The sequence below is a fragment of the Haliotis rubra genome, unplaced genomic scaffold, assembly GCF_003918875.1.
Source record: "Haliotis rubra isolate DU_JTF1 unplaced genomic scaffold, ASM391887v1 Scf1152, whole genome shotgun sequence".
NCBI lineage: Eukaryota > Metazoa > Mollusca > Gastropoda > Lepetellida > Haliotidae > Haliotis > Haliotis rubra.
Genome location: NW_025765062.1, coordinates 229708 through 250772, shown reverse-complemented (window position 1 = coordinate 250772; position 21065 = coordinate 229708). Strand labels below are relative to the sequence as shown.

Here is a 21065-nt window from a genome sequence, read left to right as displayed (position 1 = left end):
ACCACTACACCACGGAGGCGGTCTTGAAACCATAATAAACAGAATCCTGCAATTAGTTCAGCCGCAGTAATCCAACAGCATTCATAGTCAACTTGCTGACAAAATACGGGTTAGAACTGATCTTCAGTAACCCGAGCTTGTCGTAAGAGGCGACTAACGAGATCGGGTTGTCAGGACTCGCTGACTTGGTTGACACATGTCATCATATCCCAAATGCGTAGATTGATGTTCATGCTGTTGATCACTGGATTGTCTGGTCCAGAATCGTTTATTTACAGTCTAAGTAAACTTAAGCTCAGCATTATTCGTTACACTGCTATACTGAGTCTAACAAACCCTAGTTGCGTCAGCTAACCTTTCAGCGACCTATGACCGTCCAATCAAATGCGATAAAGCCAAACGGATTTAACCAATCAGACATCGACTACTTTTTGGGTTCGGCGGGACTTACAAAATTCCCGGTCACTGACACTGATCTCTCAACAAACGAAAATCCGCATAAAACACAGATATTTGACCTCCAGTATATACGCTGAGGGCTTTCTGATGGCATGGCTACCATTAGCTAATATTTCCGCAAGCTGACATCCTTGAATATTGACAAAAACGCTATTTTCAGCGACTGTTTACTCACTGTAGTGGCGTGCGCTCCATTTGCCTCACTCGGAAGCAATCGTGCGGAAAATAGCATTCGGAATCGTTCGGGTGCAAACTTTTCGAGGTAAAAGTTCAAAAATATGCGAATGTCAACTTTGCAATTTTGTAAGCTGTGTTCTGATTGGTCAATTGAAAAGGTTAGCTGACGCCACCTTCTACTAGAGTTAGTTAGACTCAGTATAAGCAGTGTAACGAATAATACTGGAGCCTAAGTTTACTTAGACTAGATTATTTAAAGATTGCCGCCATATAACTGAAATATTGCTGAGTGCGGTGTAAAACTAAACTCACTCACTCACTACATACTCACGTACATTACCTACATGTATTATACGCATTTCGGAAGCCTGACCAGTGTAGCAGTGAAGTTTATCATCTCTGTCTCTATTGCTATAATTACTACGTTTGTATCTGGGTAACATATCTTTGTTATGTGTTGGTTTCACATTTCATTTCTGGTTAACTGGTAGTTTGGAAATCGACCGTTTGTTACACGCCCTCTCTCTGATAAACAATACAGGAAAGCCCAATGGGATATCACGACTTTATTCAAGTATGAGATCAGAAGCATGTGTCTTCACACTCGGCTTTGGTCTTGAAGTTGTTGCCGTTGCCACCACAGCCACCGTAGGTGAACTCTTTACAAGTGTCGGTGTCAGGGTCGTAGAAAAACCGAGGGATCGCCGCTCTGCAACGTCCGACCTCTGGTTTAAGGTTGCAAACTGGATGAAGAAGAAACAAGAAACGCCTTTTAAAAGGCAATGTTGAAGTCACCTGAGTAAATGTAGTGAGAAGGACGTGAGGTGATTTGGCGGGTGAAGCTGATTTCAAGAGCATCACGATGACCATACCTCCGTCTGTTAGAGATCGGTACTCGCATCGCAAAATAAGAGGTACACTCGTCTCCAGTATATGACATTTCATATCAAAAGGTGTTTGTCATCTCTAACCATATCTGGAAATGAGGTACTTTGTGACGGACGGTGGAAACATGTTCCTATATATAATAATTATTACTTTTATCTTATGTCGTATGGTATCGAATCATCAAAAAATGACATATTTTTTATATTTTTATAAATGACATATTTTATTTTGAATATTTGCAAAAGTCATGTGAATCCTACCCCATCAAAGAAATTCACCCATCCCTGTACTGACTCAATCCTACTCGTTTCCATGGAAACGAATGCTACTGCCGGCCCAGCGTCTACAGATAAGAGCGTGTGGGTTCGCACAGTGATTACTAAGACGGTATTACTCAGGGCTCTGCACTCACGGTACTGTTACTGAACACGGCTCTCGAACCGATTCTAGGAAACCACAGTCGGCCTTTCGCTACATTCCAGGGAAAGCTAATGGGTGCTACTAAAATGGAATGGATTTTCCGATTCCGCAATTCGAAATTATGCACTTAACTAGTTCAAGTTATGCATTGAACTACTACAAGTGTGCTCTATTACGTGTAAAAATGTTTTGAAGTCAGTTTAAAAACGTTTTTGATCAGTAAAAAGACAGCATGTGCGTAAATCAGAGATTTGTAGGAAACTCTATTCCGCATTCACTATTAAGTAAAGCGGGACAATTACATTGTATTTCGAATTACCCACATGGTCAAGTGGCTCTTAATTTGCTACAGCTATGTTCATTGGTCATTAGAATTACCAAAATACAATGAGACTAAGTATCATTGGCTGAAAGTTCATTTTGAATAATACAAATGTATAGATGGGGTGAAATTTCACCGGAGAGACAAATTCAGCCTGGTTAAAAAGTTGGAAAAGTTTGCGCCCCCAAACAAAACATGGAATATACAATTTGGGTAAAATAGAACTGTTAATGCTCGTTGTCCTGGAACCGTGGTCACCATGGTCCACAACAGAACCTTGCACTCAAATGAGTAGGGCATTAACTGTGATCTGGCTTATGAAGAGAAGACATCACAAGGGACACATCTTCTGTGCCACATGACTGATGTATGTATATAATATGTAAGAGACATTTGGTAGATCATGATTTCACGTAGACGCACTGTAGCATGCATTCTGTATATAGTACCTGGGTTGCAGGTTTCCTCACATTCAGCGACGGTCTTGAAGTTATTGGCGTTGCCATCACAGCCGCCATAGAAGAACTCCTCACACTTTTGGGAATCAGTGTTGTAAAAGAACCTACGTGTCCACGCCCTGCAGCGTCCGACTTTCGGTTTAAGTTCGCAAACTGAATAATGTAGAAACAGGTAGCTTTCAAAAAGTTGTTCAAATGGATCTGTTCAGTGTCGTTATGCTACATTCACTGACAGCTGATCTCTGCAACACATTCTAGTGCACATATCAGCAGTAGATGATCAGTGTAATCTACCTTAGCACAACGCCTGACAGCACTTGGAGAGACAGATAACGCAGTATGACCCTCTTCTGTACCACACATACCTCTTGTAAACAAATATACAAAGAAATAATAAAACGCTTTTTAGTTTGTGACAGAAAAATTGGTACATCACACACCCAAACAATTTAATGAACACTTAAGGCATTGTAGCATATATGTGCATATTACCTGGGACACACGTATTTTCACACTCGGCTTTGGTCATGAATTTGTTGGCGTTGCCGCCACAGCCACCGTAGGTGAACGTCTTACACCTTTCGCTGTCAGGGTCGTAGAAGAACCGAGGGAAGGCCGCCCTGCAGGGTCCGGTTACTGGTTTAAGTTTGCAGACTGTAAGAAGTAGAAATGGAGATGAAGAGTCTTATGCATTGATCTCTTCAAGATTGGTATCATGGAAACACCAGCATCCATTTCCATCAAGACCACATGAGTACTCTTTGGTAAGCTAATGCGCCCTGCAGCGTCCGACTTCAAGTTTAAGTTTGCAAACTGAAGAAGGTAACAAAAGGCTTTCACAATATGTTTGAATGGATCCGTAAGACGGTAACTCGACCTCCATAACACACTAGCTGGAACGTATTTTAGCAGTACATGGACACTGTACTCTTCCATATCACAATACTTGGCAACATCATATGAGAAACATAATGTAGTGTGTCCACCTTCTGTGTCATATATCACTTATATAGGACTAAATAAGGTAGTCATTACATATATGGCAAACCCAAACATAATTGAATGATTGTGTAACGCAGTGTAGCATGTATTCTGTATTTATTACCTGGGACACAGGTATTCTCACACTCAGCGATGGTTTCGAAGTTGTTGGCGTTGCCGCCGCAGCCTCCATAGGTGAACTTCTTACAGGTTTCGCTCTCAGGGTCGTAGAAGAACCGACGGAAGGTCGCCCTGCATGGCCCCGTTCTGGCTCAAGATGGCATTCTGGAACTTAGCAATATTCCAGCAATATCACGGCGGAGGACACCAGACATGAGTGGAACAAAGAGTGTGTTGCAGGAAACAAGAGCCTTAGCACTTAATCTGACTTCCTTTATCGTATATCGACAATGCTTGACCACTGCAAGATGGCCACTTGAAACACTCTTGTGTCCCCAAGCTGGAATCCCTCTGTGTGCAAGGTCCCTTGCCCCTTGTGCATTTCGGAAGAGCGATTCTCTGATCTTGGCAAGGTATTGGAAGTATTTATAGTACTATGACCTAAGAGAGTCACTATGTATGTCAGCTCCGTTGCAGGAAGCGACCGGAGAGCTAAGGTGACCGAAAACTCCAGCACTACCACTGACGTAGAATTACATAGAACGGGGCCATAACCCTAATAATGATGTGGATGATGGACATTACTTGACACACCACACATCTGAATAGTACAGGGGAACTACGTTTATATAGAACACGCTTATAACAAACTGGGAATCAAACCGAAACATGAGTCTCATGAACCTATTCAGACAATGACCTACTTTTCAGACGATCCGAATTTTCTCGTGTGAAAGTGAAAAAGAGACATCACAAACAACTATGGTTACACTGAATTCCAATTCCCTTGTTCCATAAGAAAATGGTATTTACAAGTTAATTTTAATTCAAAACTTTAATAACATCGTATTACTTATTTTATATGGCGAGGTGTAGGCATGACCTTAACTAAGACGTCACAGACTGCCCTGTTTGATGAGGTCGTACAATGATTCATCTGGCTCACTGGTTACACCTGTTACGTGTTTTGTGCGCTTATTCAGTGTAGTTTTGTAACGCACAATGTGATTGATATAATATCAAGTCCGTACTAGACCGCCAAACTTTTCTAGCAGCAGAGCCTCGTTTTGAGATTTCCACGATTTCCAGATTTCCGTTTGTCAGTGCACGCTGTACGACAGAGCACGCTGTACGACGTGTTTGCAAGGATTAGAAGGAGCGTAGTGTTGCAATATACAAGTGGTTAGATGTATCAAATAATACTGATTAGTATTTATGTATCCAGTTGAATGAACTGGTCTCAAACTTCGGGACTGGTTATTATACTAAGTTGCGCAATAGGACGGAACCCAGTCAGCGGGAAACAGAGACTGTTATGTAATCAATATTTTGACTTGTAACGATTTAATGTTTGAGTGCGAGGCACTTACTGAATATATCAATCCGGAACGCCTGTAACGGACTACGGTTATAATGAACTGACATATATGTTCCATTTCATTTCGATATATTCGCAGTCTACTGTTCTAATATCACCAGGAGGAAAGTGAGTGAGTGAGTAAAATTATATTCACACCGGTGATATTTCAGCCATATCGTGACTAAATTCATATATTGATAATAGATAAAGTCATATTATAAAAATCTGTCGACAAAGGACAGTAAATGAACTAGATAATCACTGATAGAGAATTAAAACTAGCATGGAACTTTAAAATTAAACCTCTGTTATGGACAACACAGTATAAAAAACGGGCTGGGGATCACTAGCAACTGCAGGAAGTCACCATACTAATGACACCATACATATTTAGGACCATGGACGCTTACAGTACTTTACTACCTGCATGGACCCTCGCTGGATTTATATCATCCCTTCAGCTGCTGATGATTGTAAGTCAATTTACTCATGATTTAGAATCACAGGAATACTACGTTTACAAAATCTGTTTAAAAGTTTAAATTTATTTTGAATGTTTCGGGACTTACTTACCCTCTCAGGAGAACAATACTTTTACACAAACCCTTCGAGAAGGTACAGCCACTAACAATCTCAGCTGCCAATTCAAACTACCAGTTATAAAAAGCACATCTAGTACAAAGCAGGTTTATAAATATTTCATATCATTTCCAGTAATAAAACGATAAGAATAGCCATAACTCTGTTTCACTCACCTTGATGGGTAGATACCTGATGACTTTGTCCAACCAGGAGCATCGCAGAAGCTAGGCAGAGAACCACCTTCATTGTGGCTGACGTACACGCTTAACTGAACAGAACAGTTTGTTTGGCTGTCACTGAAACAAGACTATATACTTCCACCTCCACACGTAATTAGCCGAGTGCTTTTACTTGTTATTAAAGGCCATCCCACAAATATTGAACAAATTTAAATTAGATATAGATTTCCTTTTGTACAATATTGAATATATACTTCTCTGGTAAGGCTAAACGCCTTAGAAAACCGTTATGCATTAGTGACATTGTTCGATGCAATTTTCCACTCCATTACAAGCTTACCTTTCCATGAACACCTGAATGTCATCACTGAGAGCGACACAACCACATGTCTATGCTTGGTCAGAATCGCTTAAAGGACTGTGCACTTTTGTACTGATTGCTCTCTATCTATAAGTGAGAGTATTAAAGCGAGAATGGATTCCCCGTGGTTGTATTGAATATGATGAGTGAAACAACTGCCTCTACATCAAATGTCATCATCATAACGTCAAGCACTAACCACGCCCAGCCAGCTGTTGAGACTGACGGAAATAACATTCACTTAACTGAGTCTATAATTACAGTTTCAATTATTAACTGAAATAGTGATGAGACCGGGTGTTCGCGAAAAGATGCGAGTATCCTGCCCCACCGGTAGCACCCGTCATAAACACATGCAAAGTCCTAGTCAACTGAAATAATTCGGGAACGTATGGTATAAGTCAAAATAGGGAATTGTTTCGGACACCATTTTTTATGTCACTGATGCCACAGACCCCCACTGCGGGTCAGAAAATCGATAAACTAAGCCTTGGTTTACTATCCAGGCCCCCTACTATATAACAGTAGGGGGCTGGATAGTAAACCAGGGCTCAAAGTACTATCGGAAATGCTAGAAAAATGCTTTTGGACTTATATTTAAAATTCAGAGGTATTACAGTTACTTAAATAACAAATATCACTTCAAGAAACATCTACCTAATGTAGACCATGCTCTAAAGTGTGTTTTACTGATGAAAATACAAAACAAAGGGTAGTCGGACGTTATTTGATACAAACATTAATTGCCTGTGTTACGTCATCAGCATCCACGGTATCGACAGGTGAAATTGACACCCGAGACACACGCTCGGGCGTGGGAGAATCGTCTCAATAGATGTTTTCTGCAAAATGTTGAATATGTGTACGTATAGTATACGTATTGGTTATGTAAAGGGATCATTTGGGTATGTGTGTTTGTTTTGGAAATAAACATACGAATTACTGCGTACATTGGAAAGAATCCTATCACATGTGTTATCTTATCGATTGATTGTAGAAATGTGCAACGTTTTATAAATGTTTTGCATGTCAACAGTATATTTCATTGAAAAAATATGGATGTAATTCGGTCAGTTTAATCTAGTTGTGAACATTGGCCAAAGATTTAACGAAGTCACTGGTGTAGCTTCTTTAGAATATATATATTCTTCTTCTCATAAAGTTTGTAGACCGCCCGTCTAAGCACTCCCAAGTCAAAGTTGTCAAGGGATGGTTTTACGTCCCGGTTTTGCTTTTTGAGACGGTCCCTGTCTTGTCTGATTTGTTGGTAAGACATACCAACAGCTCTACAAGTTCTGTAATAAACCCTTTCTAAACAAATGAAAGGTTTACCTCTGTCTTTTCTGATAAAGATGTGCATGCATGACGGGAAACTTATTTATCAAGACTTAACATTTATATTAATATTTCTTCAATAAAGAAACGATAATTAAGTAAAGTAACACAAACGTTCAACATTTATTTGTTTAGGAAATACGTTAATTCATATTTTTACACCACCTGTATTATTAGCAAAATGTAAAGACTATTTCAGACTTTCTGTTGTTGAACACTGAACAAATCTGAAGTTGCTGTTTTGGTACCAAATTCTCTCCTGTAAACTGCCCTTTAAATGCATGGGAATGTTAAATCGATTGAAATAAAAAATTAGGTACACTATAGGCGAGTTGATATATTGACAACATAGTACATTTATCACCTTTATAAAGATAATTAAGGCTGAAAAGCATTTTCTAGCATTTCCGACAGTACTTTAGTTTATCGATTTTCTGACCCGCAGTGGGGCTTGTGACTGATGCATCCAATATGGAAATTTCCACCACATGTCTACCATAAAATTTTCTTGAAAGTCTTGAATGTTGTAACCTTGATCAAACAACTTCTGAACAAGAGTGGCATAAAAGCGCTTTGGAATCCTGAAAAAAGAGTTCGTTCGATTAGAAAATGTAGATGATCCCTATATCAACACAAACTCAACAAAAATGAGAATACCGTATATCCCCAATCAATTATAAAGTTAAAATAGGTTATAACCCCAGCTGAAGAGTTTTGCTTGATAAATGCACTGAAATCTACACACACCCGTCACTACCACTGTTGCATTGAAGAAGTACATCGTTCGTACAGTACAGTTATAAGTTATACGCTTTAGTCTGGAGTGAGTGAGTGAGTTGAGTTTTACGCCGCACTCAGCAATATTCCAGCTATATGGCGGCGGTCTGTAAATAATCGAGTCTGGACCAGTCAATCCAGTGATCAACAGCATGAACATCGATCTGCGCATTTGGGAACCGATGACATGTGTCAACCAAGTCAGCGAGCCTGACAACCCAATCCCTTTAGTCGCCTCTTACGACAAGCATGGGTTACAGAAGGCACATTCTAACCCGGACCTTCACGGGTTGGTTTAGTCTAAACAACTGCAACCTTAAACAGGGAAATGAATTCTTCACAAATATCATAAAGCTGCGTTATGAAGGCTTAAAGTAGTTAACTCACTCTCTAGTAGTTATCTTATAATAGCTACTGGTTAGCACTGTTTCGACATTAGCATGTATAAACAATGCCACACAAACACGCTTATATATCCAGCCTCGTTCCGATGTCCACTGTGAAACGTACGGGCTCTCAAGGAATTGGTAGGATATACACCAAGAACAAGGTTGACATGGAAGAGCCCCAGAAACAACTCGTGGTCACAGATGCAGAAAAAGAACACAGGAAAAAGCAGTCATGTTTCCCCAAAGTGTGTAGTAATCAGTGAGTGAGTGAGATGACGACGCAAGTCAGCAATATTATTGCCAGATCACGACAACATTTATAAAAGGCTAATTATCAAGAAATGTTTATCAACACAGTTATGTTTAAAACAACATGAACAACTGGTTCAATTGATTCCCTGTCTCACATCTTACCTGTTTCCCTTTTTACACCATGTTTGTGGTATCCGATGGTATTTGTGTTTGCGGTCGAATGACTTCAAACAAAAACAAAGTGAGCAATACAAATGAGATGATTATTCAATCTGCTTCATGATATAGTTTATATTTTAAAACCGCAAATAATTATTATTTAACTAATGAAAAGTAAGAACCCGTTAAATAAAAACACAGGAAAAGAGAGGATCGTTAAAATGGTTTAAAATTGAATAAAATCTTAATATGTCTTTATCCAATTTTTAAAATATATCGCTTTGACCATGCAGTCTAATTGCCCGCTGAATTGATCCATAAAATCTGTTTTGAACCAAAAGTGCACTAAGATAAATTTAGCAAGTACTGCGCGTCTTAAATTTAATTTAGATATTATTGTGACCCGGGCATTCAATTATATAATGTTTCACTGTCTCGAGAGTATTTTCATCACACTCTGTATTAGTGACATTGCTGTAAGCATTTAATCCACATTATCCAGTAATTATGACCTCCTCGCGTTTGATTTTATATGAATACATGTGTCAGCCATCAGTCCCAGCATCCCACAAACTCTTGTTACTAATATGCAGTCGTCTAAGTAAACTTAGCCTTTAGTATTATTCGTTACACTGCTATACTGAGTCTAACAAAAACTCTAGTTGAAGGTCGCTCAAGCTAACCTTTGAGCGACCTATGACCGTCCTAATCAAACGCGAGAAGGCCTAAGGCTAAGTTCTAGATCCGGCACTGCACCAACTAATATTGAACTGGGTAGATACAACAATATTCCACTCAACGACAGAAAATGTTTTTATTGTAAACACTGTGTTGAAGACGAAGTTCATGTTTTAATTGATTGTCCGGTTTATAGGGATGAACGTTTTAGTCTTTTAAATACTTGTGATAGCCTATGTCAGAATTTTAGTAATCTTACTGATATACAAAAAAACTGCTTTTATCCTGTCCAATAGCAATATTTGTTTTATAGCTGCCAAACCTGCCATGTTGTTTTTAAAAGGAGAAAATCCGTATTATATAACTTTTAATTATTGTTATTCATAATACATGTACATGCAATTTTAAAGAATTTTAGTCTCTCATAATTCCGTATGGAATGGCCCTATGTAAATATATGTTTAATTAGTTTGTATATATGTATAACAGGGCTGAGACTTTAATAAATAATCTGTCTGTCTGTCTGCCCTAACGATTTAACCAGGAAGACTGTAAGACGCTTGTTGTAGATTATCCCTGATTTAACCAATCAGACAACGACTACTTGTTAGGGTTCGGCGGGACTTACAAAACGGTTTTTTTGGATTTTCTCTTCCCTGGTCGCTGACACTGATCTATCAACAAACGAAAATCCGCATAAAAAAGATATTTGACCTGCAGTATATACGCTTATGGGTTTCTAATGACATATGGTTAGTATTTGCTTATATTTTCGCAAGATGACATCCTTGAATATTGACAGAAACGGTATTTTCAGCGACTGTTTACTCATTGCGTGTATCCCTCAGGAAGCAATCGTGCGGAAAATAGCATTCGGAATCGTTCGGTTTTTAGGTAAAGGTTCAAACGGTATGTGCGAATGTTAACTTTCGCGATTTGGTAAGCTGTGTTCTGATTGGTCAATCCAAAGGTTAGCTGACGCGACCTTCTACTAGGTTTTGTTAGACTCAGTATAGCAGTGTAACGAATAATACTGAGCCTAAGTTTACTTAGACTGAATATGCTTGGTTGGGTTCTGAATTCCGATAGCGTTTCTTCAGGATTTTGCAAGCCAGATTTTGCAAGTTGACTCTGCTGTCTCATTTCCTTCCAGCCCAACACAGTATCACATTACATGTATATAAATTCATCAATGTATCCAGTTTTAATATCTCATAAACAATGTCACTTCTTGAACTATTGATACCAGATGCGGGTGCCTTAACAGCTGCCATGGAGTAACTATAACTGCCTATTGATCACATTCATGTACAACCCGTAGGAAAATCTATGAGTACACCAGCAAATACTGAGAGATGGTCAGTTAGTCTGAATCAATATGCCCCAGTATTTCGAACCAAGACCGTGTGAAGTTGGCGTACTGGTGACTTATAAAATCCTGAGACACAGCTTCTATAACACTTGAATCCATTCTTTTGTTTATGAGTGAGGGAGTTTAGGTTTACGCCGCTTTTAGCAATATTCCAGCAATATCACGGCGGAGACTCCAGAAATGGGCTTCACACATTGTACCCATGTGGGGAATCGAAACCGGGGCTTCGGCGTGACGAGCTAACGCTTTAACCACTAGGTAGGCTACCCCCACCGCCCCTCTGTTGGGTATGGCTGAATTCAGATCATAACAAAGACCTGATTTCAGAAGCAGTCAAGGAGTATCTGAAGGAGCAGGGTAATCAACTGGATTGCATTCTAAAGCCATTGCTTAATGCTTAGTGGCAAGTTTCTGAATACTCAAAGTAAAAGGGACCTTGCCACGTGACGAGTCGCACACGACATACTCTACACAACTGTTCACAATTATAGATGAATGATAGATGGTTTTAGAATTTTTCAATTCGAGAGACATGAGTTCACGACGAAGAAATGGAGTGATCTCTACACATCCAGAGCTGTAACTGGGGTAGTTACAAAGTCACCCGTGCATATTCGCAAAATCTTTGACTGAATGCGATCAAGTTTGGAAAGATGACATTTTCAGGCAGACATAAATACCTAGCAGTCATCGTCAAGCCTTGATAGCTACTCAGGTCTTTACCGAACTGTTTAAGTAAGACTGTGTAAGTAATGACATACGCTAATCTGTAATCTGACCAAATCTCTCCTTTGTTGTTATTTGTGTAACTGACGTATTTTCTCCCTTTCCTGTACATTCCGACTCCAGGACATAGTAACATATTCGTGAACTGTGATAAGGCATGTCTGACCTTAATACAACAGTTTTAGCTTTCACACACACACACACACACACACACACACACACACACACACACACACACACACACACACACACACACACACACACACACACACACACACACACACACACACACACACACACACACACACACACACACACACGTTGATACCACCCGTCTCCGTTGTGGTAGATCTACTTTCAACACACGCTGTATTCAGCTTTCAACAGACAATTCCCTGTATTCATCAAAACAGGTCACACGCTCTAGCGCGGGCTATTTGAAACGACGGGTTCACGTGAGTTGTCAAAAGGGCGCTCAATTCAAACTGGTCTGACAGGTGCTGTCTGTCTACTAAGGGCAGTACGCTATACATAGCTATATTCGTTATACTTTGCTTTTGTTTTCTCGTCTCATAAAAGGGTTTCTGTAAGAAAGCATGAACGCATTCAAACATCCACCTTTCATTGACCTTTCCTGACCTGTGACGTCATGCCTACATTAACATGTTCATGGGTTATCCTGCATACATTATCGGGTCAACGGGATCAACCAAAGCAGGTTCCGCTCCCACCCTATATGCTACTTGTCACCATGTGGATTGGGACATTGGTGGTCTGATGACGACCTAGTATATAGTTACTCGTTTTTATTGCCAGTCTGTGTACTCTCAGTCTATGAGAAACATGCGCATGTGTGCGTCGGTGCGTGTGTGTATACGTGTTTGAGAGTTGGACTGATAGATAGTGGGTTACATACTTACACACCCGTGAAGATCCGGGTTAGAAATTATCTTCAGTGTATACATGTATTTGTGAATGAGTCTACGTTTACACGCCAAAGCTTCACTGTTATTTCATATTGAAACCATAGTAAACAGAATCCCGCAATTAGTTCAGCCGCAGTAATCCAACAGCATTCATAGTCAACTTGCTTTGACAACATACGGGTTAGAACTGATCTTCAGTAACCCGAGATTGTCGTAAGAGGCGACTAACGAGATCGGGTGGTCAGACTCGCTGACTTGGTTGACACATGTCATCATTTCCGAAAAGCGTAGATTGATGTTAATGCTGTTGATCACTGGATTGTCTGGTCCAGACTCGTTTATTTACAGTCTAAGTAAACTTAAGCTCAGCATTATTCGTTACACTGCTATACTGATATTTCCGCAAGCTGACATCCTTGAATATTGACAAAAACGCTATTTTCAGCGTCTGTTTACTCACTGTAGTGGCGTGCTCCATTTGCATCACTCGGAAGCAATCGTACGGAAAATAGCATTCGGAATCGTTCGGGTACAAACTTTTTCGAGGTAAAAGTTCAAAAATATGTGCGAATGTCAACTTTTGCGATTTAGTAAGCTGTGTTCTGATTGGTCAATTGAAAGGTTAGCTGACGCCACCTTCTACTAGAGTTTGTTAGACTCAGTATAAGCAGTGTAACGAATAATACTGAGCCTAGGTTTATTTTGTTAGACTAGATTATTTACAGATTGCCGCCATATAACTGAAATATTGCTGAGTGCGGTGTAAAACTAAACTCACTCACTCACTACATGCTCACGTACATAACCTACATGTATTATACGCATTTCGGAAACCTGACCAGAGTTGCAGTGAAATTATCATCTCTGTCTCTATTGCTATAATTACTACGTTTGTATCTGGGTAACATATCTTTGTTATGTGTTGGTTTCACATTTCATTTCTGGTTAACTGGTAGTTTGGAAATCGACCGTTTGTTACACGCCCTCTCTCTGATAAACAATACAGGAAAGCCCAATGGGATATCACGACTTTATTCAAGTATGAGATCAGGCGCATCTGTCTTCGCACTCGGCTTTGGTCTTGAAGTTGTTTGCCGTTGCCACCACAGCCACCGTAGGTGAACTTCTTACAAGTGTCGGTGTCAGGGTCGTTAGAAAAACCGAGGGATCGCCGCTCTGCAACGTCCGACCTCTGGTTTAAGGTTGCAAACTGAATGAAGACGAAACAGATGGAATATAAGATAGTGTTAGTGGAACTTTTATTTCTGGTATCTTGGTCACCCGACCTCCACAATGGAACCTTGCAATCATATAATAATAATGAGGACAATAACTGTGATCTGGCTCATAACAATAACATTAGTTTTTCTGTGCCACACATACCTGATATATGTATATAATAGTGAACGAGAGAGTGTAGTTTTACGCCGCAGACCAGCTATATGGCGGCGATCTGTAAATAATCGAGTCTGGAGCAGACAATCAAGTGATCAACAGCATGAGCGTCGATCTGCGCAATTGAGAACCGATGACATGTGTCGCCTCTTAGGACAAGCATGGGTTACTGAAGATCAATATTCTAACCCGGACCTTCACGTGTATATCTGTACATTGTATAAACCTATAGACATTTGGTACACCATATACACATACATGACTTCATGTAAACGTAGCGCGCTGTAGCATATATTATATGTGTATTACCTGGGATGCAGGTTTCCTCACATTCAGCGACGGACTTGAAGTTGTTGGCGTTGCCATCACAGCCGCCATAGAAGAACTCCTCACACTTTTGGGAATCAGAGTTGTAGAAGAACCTACGTTTCCGCGCCTTGCAGCGTCCGACTTTCGGTTTAAGTTCGCAAACTGAATGATATAGAAACAGGTGGCTTTCAAAATTTGTTCAAAGGGATCTGTTCAGTGTTGTTATGCTACATTCACTGACACCTGCCCCCTACAACACATTCTAGTACACTTATCAGCAGTAGACGATCAGTGTATTCTGACATAGTACAACGCCTGACAGCACTTGGAGTGAGTGAGTTTAATTTTACGCCGCTTTTAGCAATATTCCAGCAATATCACGGCGGGGACACCAGAAATGGGCTTCACACATTGTGCCCATGTGGGGAATCGAACCCGGGTCCTTGGCGTGACGAGCGAACGCGTTAACCACTAGGCTACCCCACCTCCCAACAGCACTAGTTGGAGACAGATAATGTAGTGTGACCATCTCCTGTGCCACACATACCTCTTGTAAACATATGTACAAAGTAATCATTGTTTATGACAATCATTGTTTGTGACAATTTGGTACATCAGACACCCAAACATATTTTAATGAACATTTAAGGCAATTTAGCATATATTATATGTATATTACCTGGGACACATTCTTTCTCACACGCGGCTTTAGTCTTGAATTTGTTGGCGTTGCCACCGCAGCCACCGTAGAAGAACTTCTTACACTTTTGGTGTCAGGGTCGTAGAAGAACCTCCGTTTCCGCCCCCTGCAGCGTCCGACTTCAGGCTTAAGTTCGCAAACTGAACAAGGTAAAAAACACTCTCAAGATGAGCTTATATGAATTTGTTCCAGGTCCTTACCCTATAAACACGGTCCCCGACCGCCATAAAGCAATACCTAGAGGATATTGTAGCAGTACACGAACAGTGTAATCTGACATATCAAAATACCGTGCAGCATTATAAGAGAAAATAATGTAGTGCGTCTTCTGTACCACGTAACACAACAAAAAGGAAAAACAAAATAAGGTAGTCATTATGGAAGTCACACACCTAAACATGATGTAAATCATGAATCTTAAAGGCAATGTTGAAAGTAGTCTGTATAGAATACCTGGGACACATTCTTTCTCACACGCGGCTTTAGTCTTGAAATTGTTGGCGTTGCCACCGCAGCCACCGTAGATGAACTTCTTACACCTTTCGCTGTCAGGGTCGTAGAAATACCGACGAAAGGCCGCCCTGCAGCGTCCGGTTACTGGTTTAAGTTTGCAGACTGTAAGAAGTAGACATGGAGATGTAGAGTCTTATGCATTGGTCTCTTCAAGACTGGTATCATGGAAACACCAGCATCCATTTCCATCAAAACCACATGAGTACACTTTGGTAAGCTTATTTCTGGTGGTCCCAACCCTTTCCCCAGCTCCACCCCCACCCAGTAGGCACCTACCCCAAAACCCCGCCCTGATAGTGCTGGAGTATTCCTAAAAGTGGCGCTTTACTATTAACTCACTCACTCACTAACAGACATTTGGTTTAACACACTTTTAAACATTAGTTAATGAACGTAAGGCAATGTGTGTGTGTGTGTGTGTGTGTGTGTGTGTGTGTGTGTGTGTGTGTGTGTGTGTGTGTGTGTGTGTGTGTGTGTGTGTGTGTGTGTGTGTGTGTGTGTGTGTGTGTGTGTCACTTACGTAACGCAACAAGAAGGCAACACACGATGTACCCGTTTGGTGTTTCACACAACGAAATCTACATAAAGAAAGCGTAGCGCAATATAGCATGTAATCGGTTTATATTACCTGGAAAACAGGTTTTCTCACATTCCTCGATGCTTTTGAAGTTGTTCGCATTACCACCACAACCACCGTAGGTGAAGGTGTCACACTCTTCACATGAAGGGTGAAAGTAGAACCGACGAAGCGACCCCCTGCATGACCCCGTTTCTGGCTCGAGGTTGCAATCTGGAACAAAGAGTGTGTTTTCGACAACAACAACAAAAAACTGAACACACTCACCAGTCTCCGATTTCGTTTGTCGATTGTCGACAATAGTTGACTGGACATCTGACCTCTGCAAGATGACTTCTCGAAACACACTAGAATCCCCGATGCAGGAATCCCGGGGCCCCCTGTGTGATACTAAAAGAAAGGTCCATTGTCCCTCATGTACAAAGGAAGAGCGCTTTCTAAACTTCTGATCCCCCTGTGTGCAACTGTCCGGGCTCCGTGCCCCATGTGCATCTTGGAAGAGCGATTCCTGGTCTTGGCAGGGAAGTATTAAAAGTATTAATAGTACTAATAATGATATGACGCAAGAGAGGCACCTCGCAGGTCAGGCCTTCGTTGGAGGAAGCGATCGTAGAGCTAGGATGGTCGTAACTCCCATACTTGACCACTGACTTAGAAGTACATAGCGTTACGGTCGCTTTGTAGAACAGGGCAATGATCTTTATAAGGGCACACCACACATCATAATAGTACCGTGAAGTACGGTTATATAACGAACTGTGGTTTTATCGAACTAAACTTAGTTCTACAACACTTACTGAACTAATATCGAACTTGAGGTAGAGGAACTGTCATATCATATCACTTCTAGTAATGAAACGGGGCGGTGGGGTAGCCTAGTGGTGAAAGCGTTGGCTCGTCACGCCGAAGACCCGGGTTCGATTCCCACATGGGCACAATGTGTTAAGCCCATTTGTGGTGTCCCCCGCCGTGATATTGCTGGAATATTGCTAAAAGCGGCGTAAAACTAAACTCAGTCAGTCAGTCAGTAATGACAACAACAAGAACAGCATAACTCTAGTTCACTTACCTTTTTAGATTGCTGATGACTTAGTCCAACCAGGAGTATCACAGAAGCTAAGCAGATGACCACCTTCATCGTGGCTAACGTACACGCTCAACTAAAACAGAACGGATCGTGTGGAAAGATATTATATGTCTCCACGTCCATACGCATTTGGTATTATCTGCCGTCTACCGTCTACAAAATGATGTAAAACGTTCAACATGCAGATCGATCATCTCTGTATATAAAGATAAATATGGAAATTGGAAAGTATGCCCCAGCCGTCTCCTTAGTATCAAATGTTTAAGTAACTCACCCAACGGAACACATGTCCTGAATAACGATAAGTTTACACCAAGCTGTGTTTACATGTAATTGACTGTGTGCCTTTGGAAAGCATTTCTAAGCGCCCTTTGTAATTTGTTGAATATACCTTCCCACAAATATTGAACATGCCTAGGAAACTGAATAATTATATACTTGAGTTTGTAAATCGAAATCTTTTCTCAGAAGGTTCGCTACATTAAAGGCCTGAGTAAACCGTTGCGCATTAGTGAAAAACATGCCCGATGCATTGTCCACTCTGACCATGTTTTCCCATGTTTTGCGGAATGGACAATTGTTTTGCTTTTGCATTACAAACTTACCTTTTCGCGAACACCTGGTGTCATCACTGAGAGCGACACAACCACATGCCTATGCTTGGTCAGAATCGCTTAAAGGACGGTGTACTTTTAGCACAGATTTCTCTAGATTTATAAATGAGAGAATTAAAGCGAGAATGGATTCCCCGTGGTTGTATTGAATTAGGGGCGGTGGGTAGCCTTGTGGTTAAAGCGTTCGCTCGTCACGCCGAAGACCCAGGTTCGATTCACATGGGTACAATGTGTGAAGCCCATTTATGGTGTCCCCGCCGTGATATTGCTGGAATATTGCTAAAAGCGGCGTAAAACTAAACTCACTCACTGACTGTATTGCATTAGAAAGTGAAACAACTGCCTCTTCGTCAAATGTCATCGTTACAATGTCAAGCAATAACCACGTCAAGCCAGCTGTTGAAACTGACGGAAATGACATTCATAACCGTGTCTGTAATTTCAGTTTCAATTATGTACTGAATGCTTGATCAATAAAAAAAGAATATGTCAAACAAAACCTAGATGTTACAGATACATCAACCTTTATACGTTGTTTGCAACTCGACATGTTGCCGCTAAGTCTGTAAACAGTCAACGCTTAGAGAGCCTGTGCAGCAGCTGAGACGGCGTCAATATTCATCACGTGATATCCTGTTCATGCAGTTACAATCAAAATGTGCTTGCATAGAGTATTGATATCTGAAATGGTTTGTCTGCACGAAGTTGGCCTTTTGAATCCTAATTGTTACGTCTTGATTCCTGAGCCGAAACTAATACAATAATTATCTGGAAATCAGTACCCGAGCGAGCTTTGGGTGGCACTACCAAATAACAAATCAATGTGGTATAATTGACAAGTGCATTCTAAAATGTAACATATGTTATATTTGGGATTACACTTTCTCAGTAAAGTACAGATTCTAGTACTTTTGGGGGCTGAGTCCCATCCGGGATTCGAACCGACACCCTCAGAGTCAGGCACCTAATCGCCAGCACACAAAGTCAGGCGCCTAGACCGCTCAGCCACCGCGGTATCCACAAAATGGAAGTGTGTGTGTGTGTGTGTGTGTGTGTGTGTGTGTGTGTGTGTGTGTGTGTGTGTGTGTGTGTGTGTGTGTGTGTGTGTTGGGTTGGAGAAAGAGAGGAGGGGGTGTGCGTTGGTGGGTTCGAATCCCGGATGTATTTCTAAAATGAACTAAGTTAACAAGTTAATACCAACCACTACACAGATATTACAGTGACATTACAAAATAAAGCGGCAATGATTGTAATATTATTCGTCATAGCAATGAAGCAATGTTGTTGATATTCATCTCCAGACAACAGTACTCCAAATTGTAAAATAGTCTTAGGCATGGTGTAATGATCATCCTAACCAATACTGGTCTTAGGATAACTGGGTAACTGACCACTTTTAGATTCCATGTGAGATGAGAGGCAAGAGCTCCAAGAACAGAAGTTTCTTCAATACTCTCTGAGGTAGTATACTCTGAGACCAGCAAACTGTAGTGCATTCCAAATCTAAATCTAGTACAAGTCTAAATACAGTACACCCTGCCAATTACTGAATCTGCATGTACATTGTAGTACACCTGGAACATCGTTAGATAATGACTACCACTGCAACATAACATTGTCCACACAAAATATACCATGTCATTCTTTGAAAAAATTTCTGCGTTTTTCAAGTTCAGATCTGAAAACACTTGAATCATTAACTATATATTCCATTTGAAATACATAAGGATAAAGTGAATCGGTCGTACAGTATAAGCTGTACGTTTAGTCTGTTCAACTGCAACCTTAAAGGCACAATGTCACACATTTTCGACAATATTTGGACCGATATTATGTATACACTAAACGCCAAAGGAAACGTTACCCTCCTTCCTTAATGACGGAGGTACCTATCTACAGCTGGCGGTGTGATGCGTGGACGTCCACTTCTTGGTCTGTCTGCGGTGACCTCAGTCTGTCTGCTGAAACCCCTGAAGAAGTCTTATAACCGTGATACGGTGGCATCCGAGGGCGTTGGCAACAGCATTGTATGTCAGCCCCATCTGCACCACCCTCCCAATGGCTCTGCTCTCTCTCTCAGCTGTTAATCGTGGCAAATTTCTCGTACTTGTGTATCATATCATGCATTCTAGTCTCTCTTTATACCCTATAGAATCATTCTATACGAGAAATGGATGCAAATAATGTTTGAATATTGCTGCGTTTTGGCGATTGATATTGCTATGTGTAAACAGAAAATGGAAAAATGTTACTTTGCAAGCAAAAATGTTAGCAAAGATAATTTTAGATGTTCCAAACATGTTTTCACAATATCAACGACTCGTTTTACTTGTTTTCACTGATGCAAATCAGCAGAAAATGTTTTAAAAGACTGAAATCATAGGAGCGTTTATTTTCAATTTTACACACTCTACAACATTCGTTTCTTGTTTTAATAGTTGAAAATGGTGACTTTAAATGGTTTAGACAGACAGACAGACAGACAGACAGACATATTTATTTGTATATGTGGCCCTGAGGCCAATAGTACATGTGTACAATAATAGCAGTGCATTTATGCGCAACCTGTAAATACGCGAGTTATAGGAACATCAATAAATCCATAAACACCCATTCACAATTTACATTTTTCTCTCAACATAAGTATGTGGTACAACACAAGGGCTAGCTTAAAACAACAAGTCAATGTTTTCTGTGCGAAGTAGCATACAGAATTTATGTCTCGACGGTTGGTTATAGAAAAACAAGGCAAATATGTTTCTCTTATTTCTAAATATTTCGGGCATACAAGTAATACATGGTACTCATCTTCTTGTGATAAATTGCAGAATGGACATTGGATATCTATTGCATTTGAAGTTTTGGCAAATCGCGCCGCTTGGACTTTGAAGTTGTAAGCGTTACATCTAAATTTAGTAAGAGTACGCTTAAGTTGTGGTGATTTAATCT

The 21065-nt window shown here is 40.5% G+C and overlaps 1 protein-coding gene across 3 annotated transcripts; it reads right to left on the bottom strand.

The window, feature by feature from the left end:
• Window positions 1-1187: 1187 nt before the first annotated feature.
• On the bottom strand, window positions 1188-20001 carry LOC124255311 (actinia tenebrosa protease inhibitors-like). Of its 3 annotated transcripts, XM_046689199.1 has the most exons (7): window positions 19981-19998; window positions 17486-17575; window positions 16467-16630; window positions 15779-15940; window positions 15305-15465; window positions 14626-14787; window positions 1188-1379 (listed from the first exon to the last, which is right to left on the bottom strand). In XM_046689199.1, exons 2-7 carry the CDS (start codon window positions 17551-17553, stop codon window positions 1203-1205), a joined length of 894 nt encoding a protein of 297 aa, XP_046545155.1. In that variant the 5' UTR covers window positions 17554-17575; window positions 19981-19998; the 3' UTR covers window positions 1188-1202. The 3 variants fall into 3 exon arrangements, with proteins under 3 accessions (XP_046545155.1, XP_046545162.1, XP_046545170.1); XM_046689206.1 differs by lacking the exon at window positions 15305-15465; XM_046689214.1 differs by lacking the exons at window positions 1188-1379; window positions 15305-15465 and adding an exon at window positions 13940-14131 and having other exon boundaries at window positions 19981-20001.
• Window positions 20002-21065: the final 1064 nt, after the last annotated feature.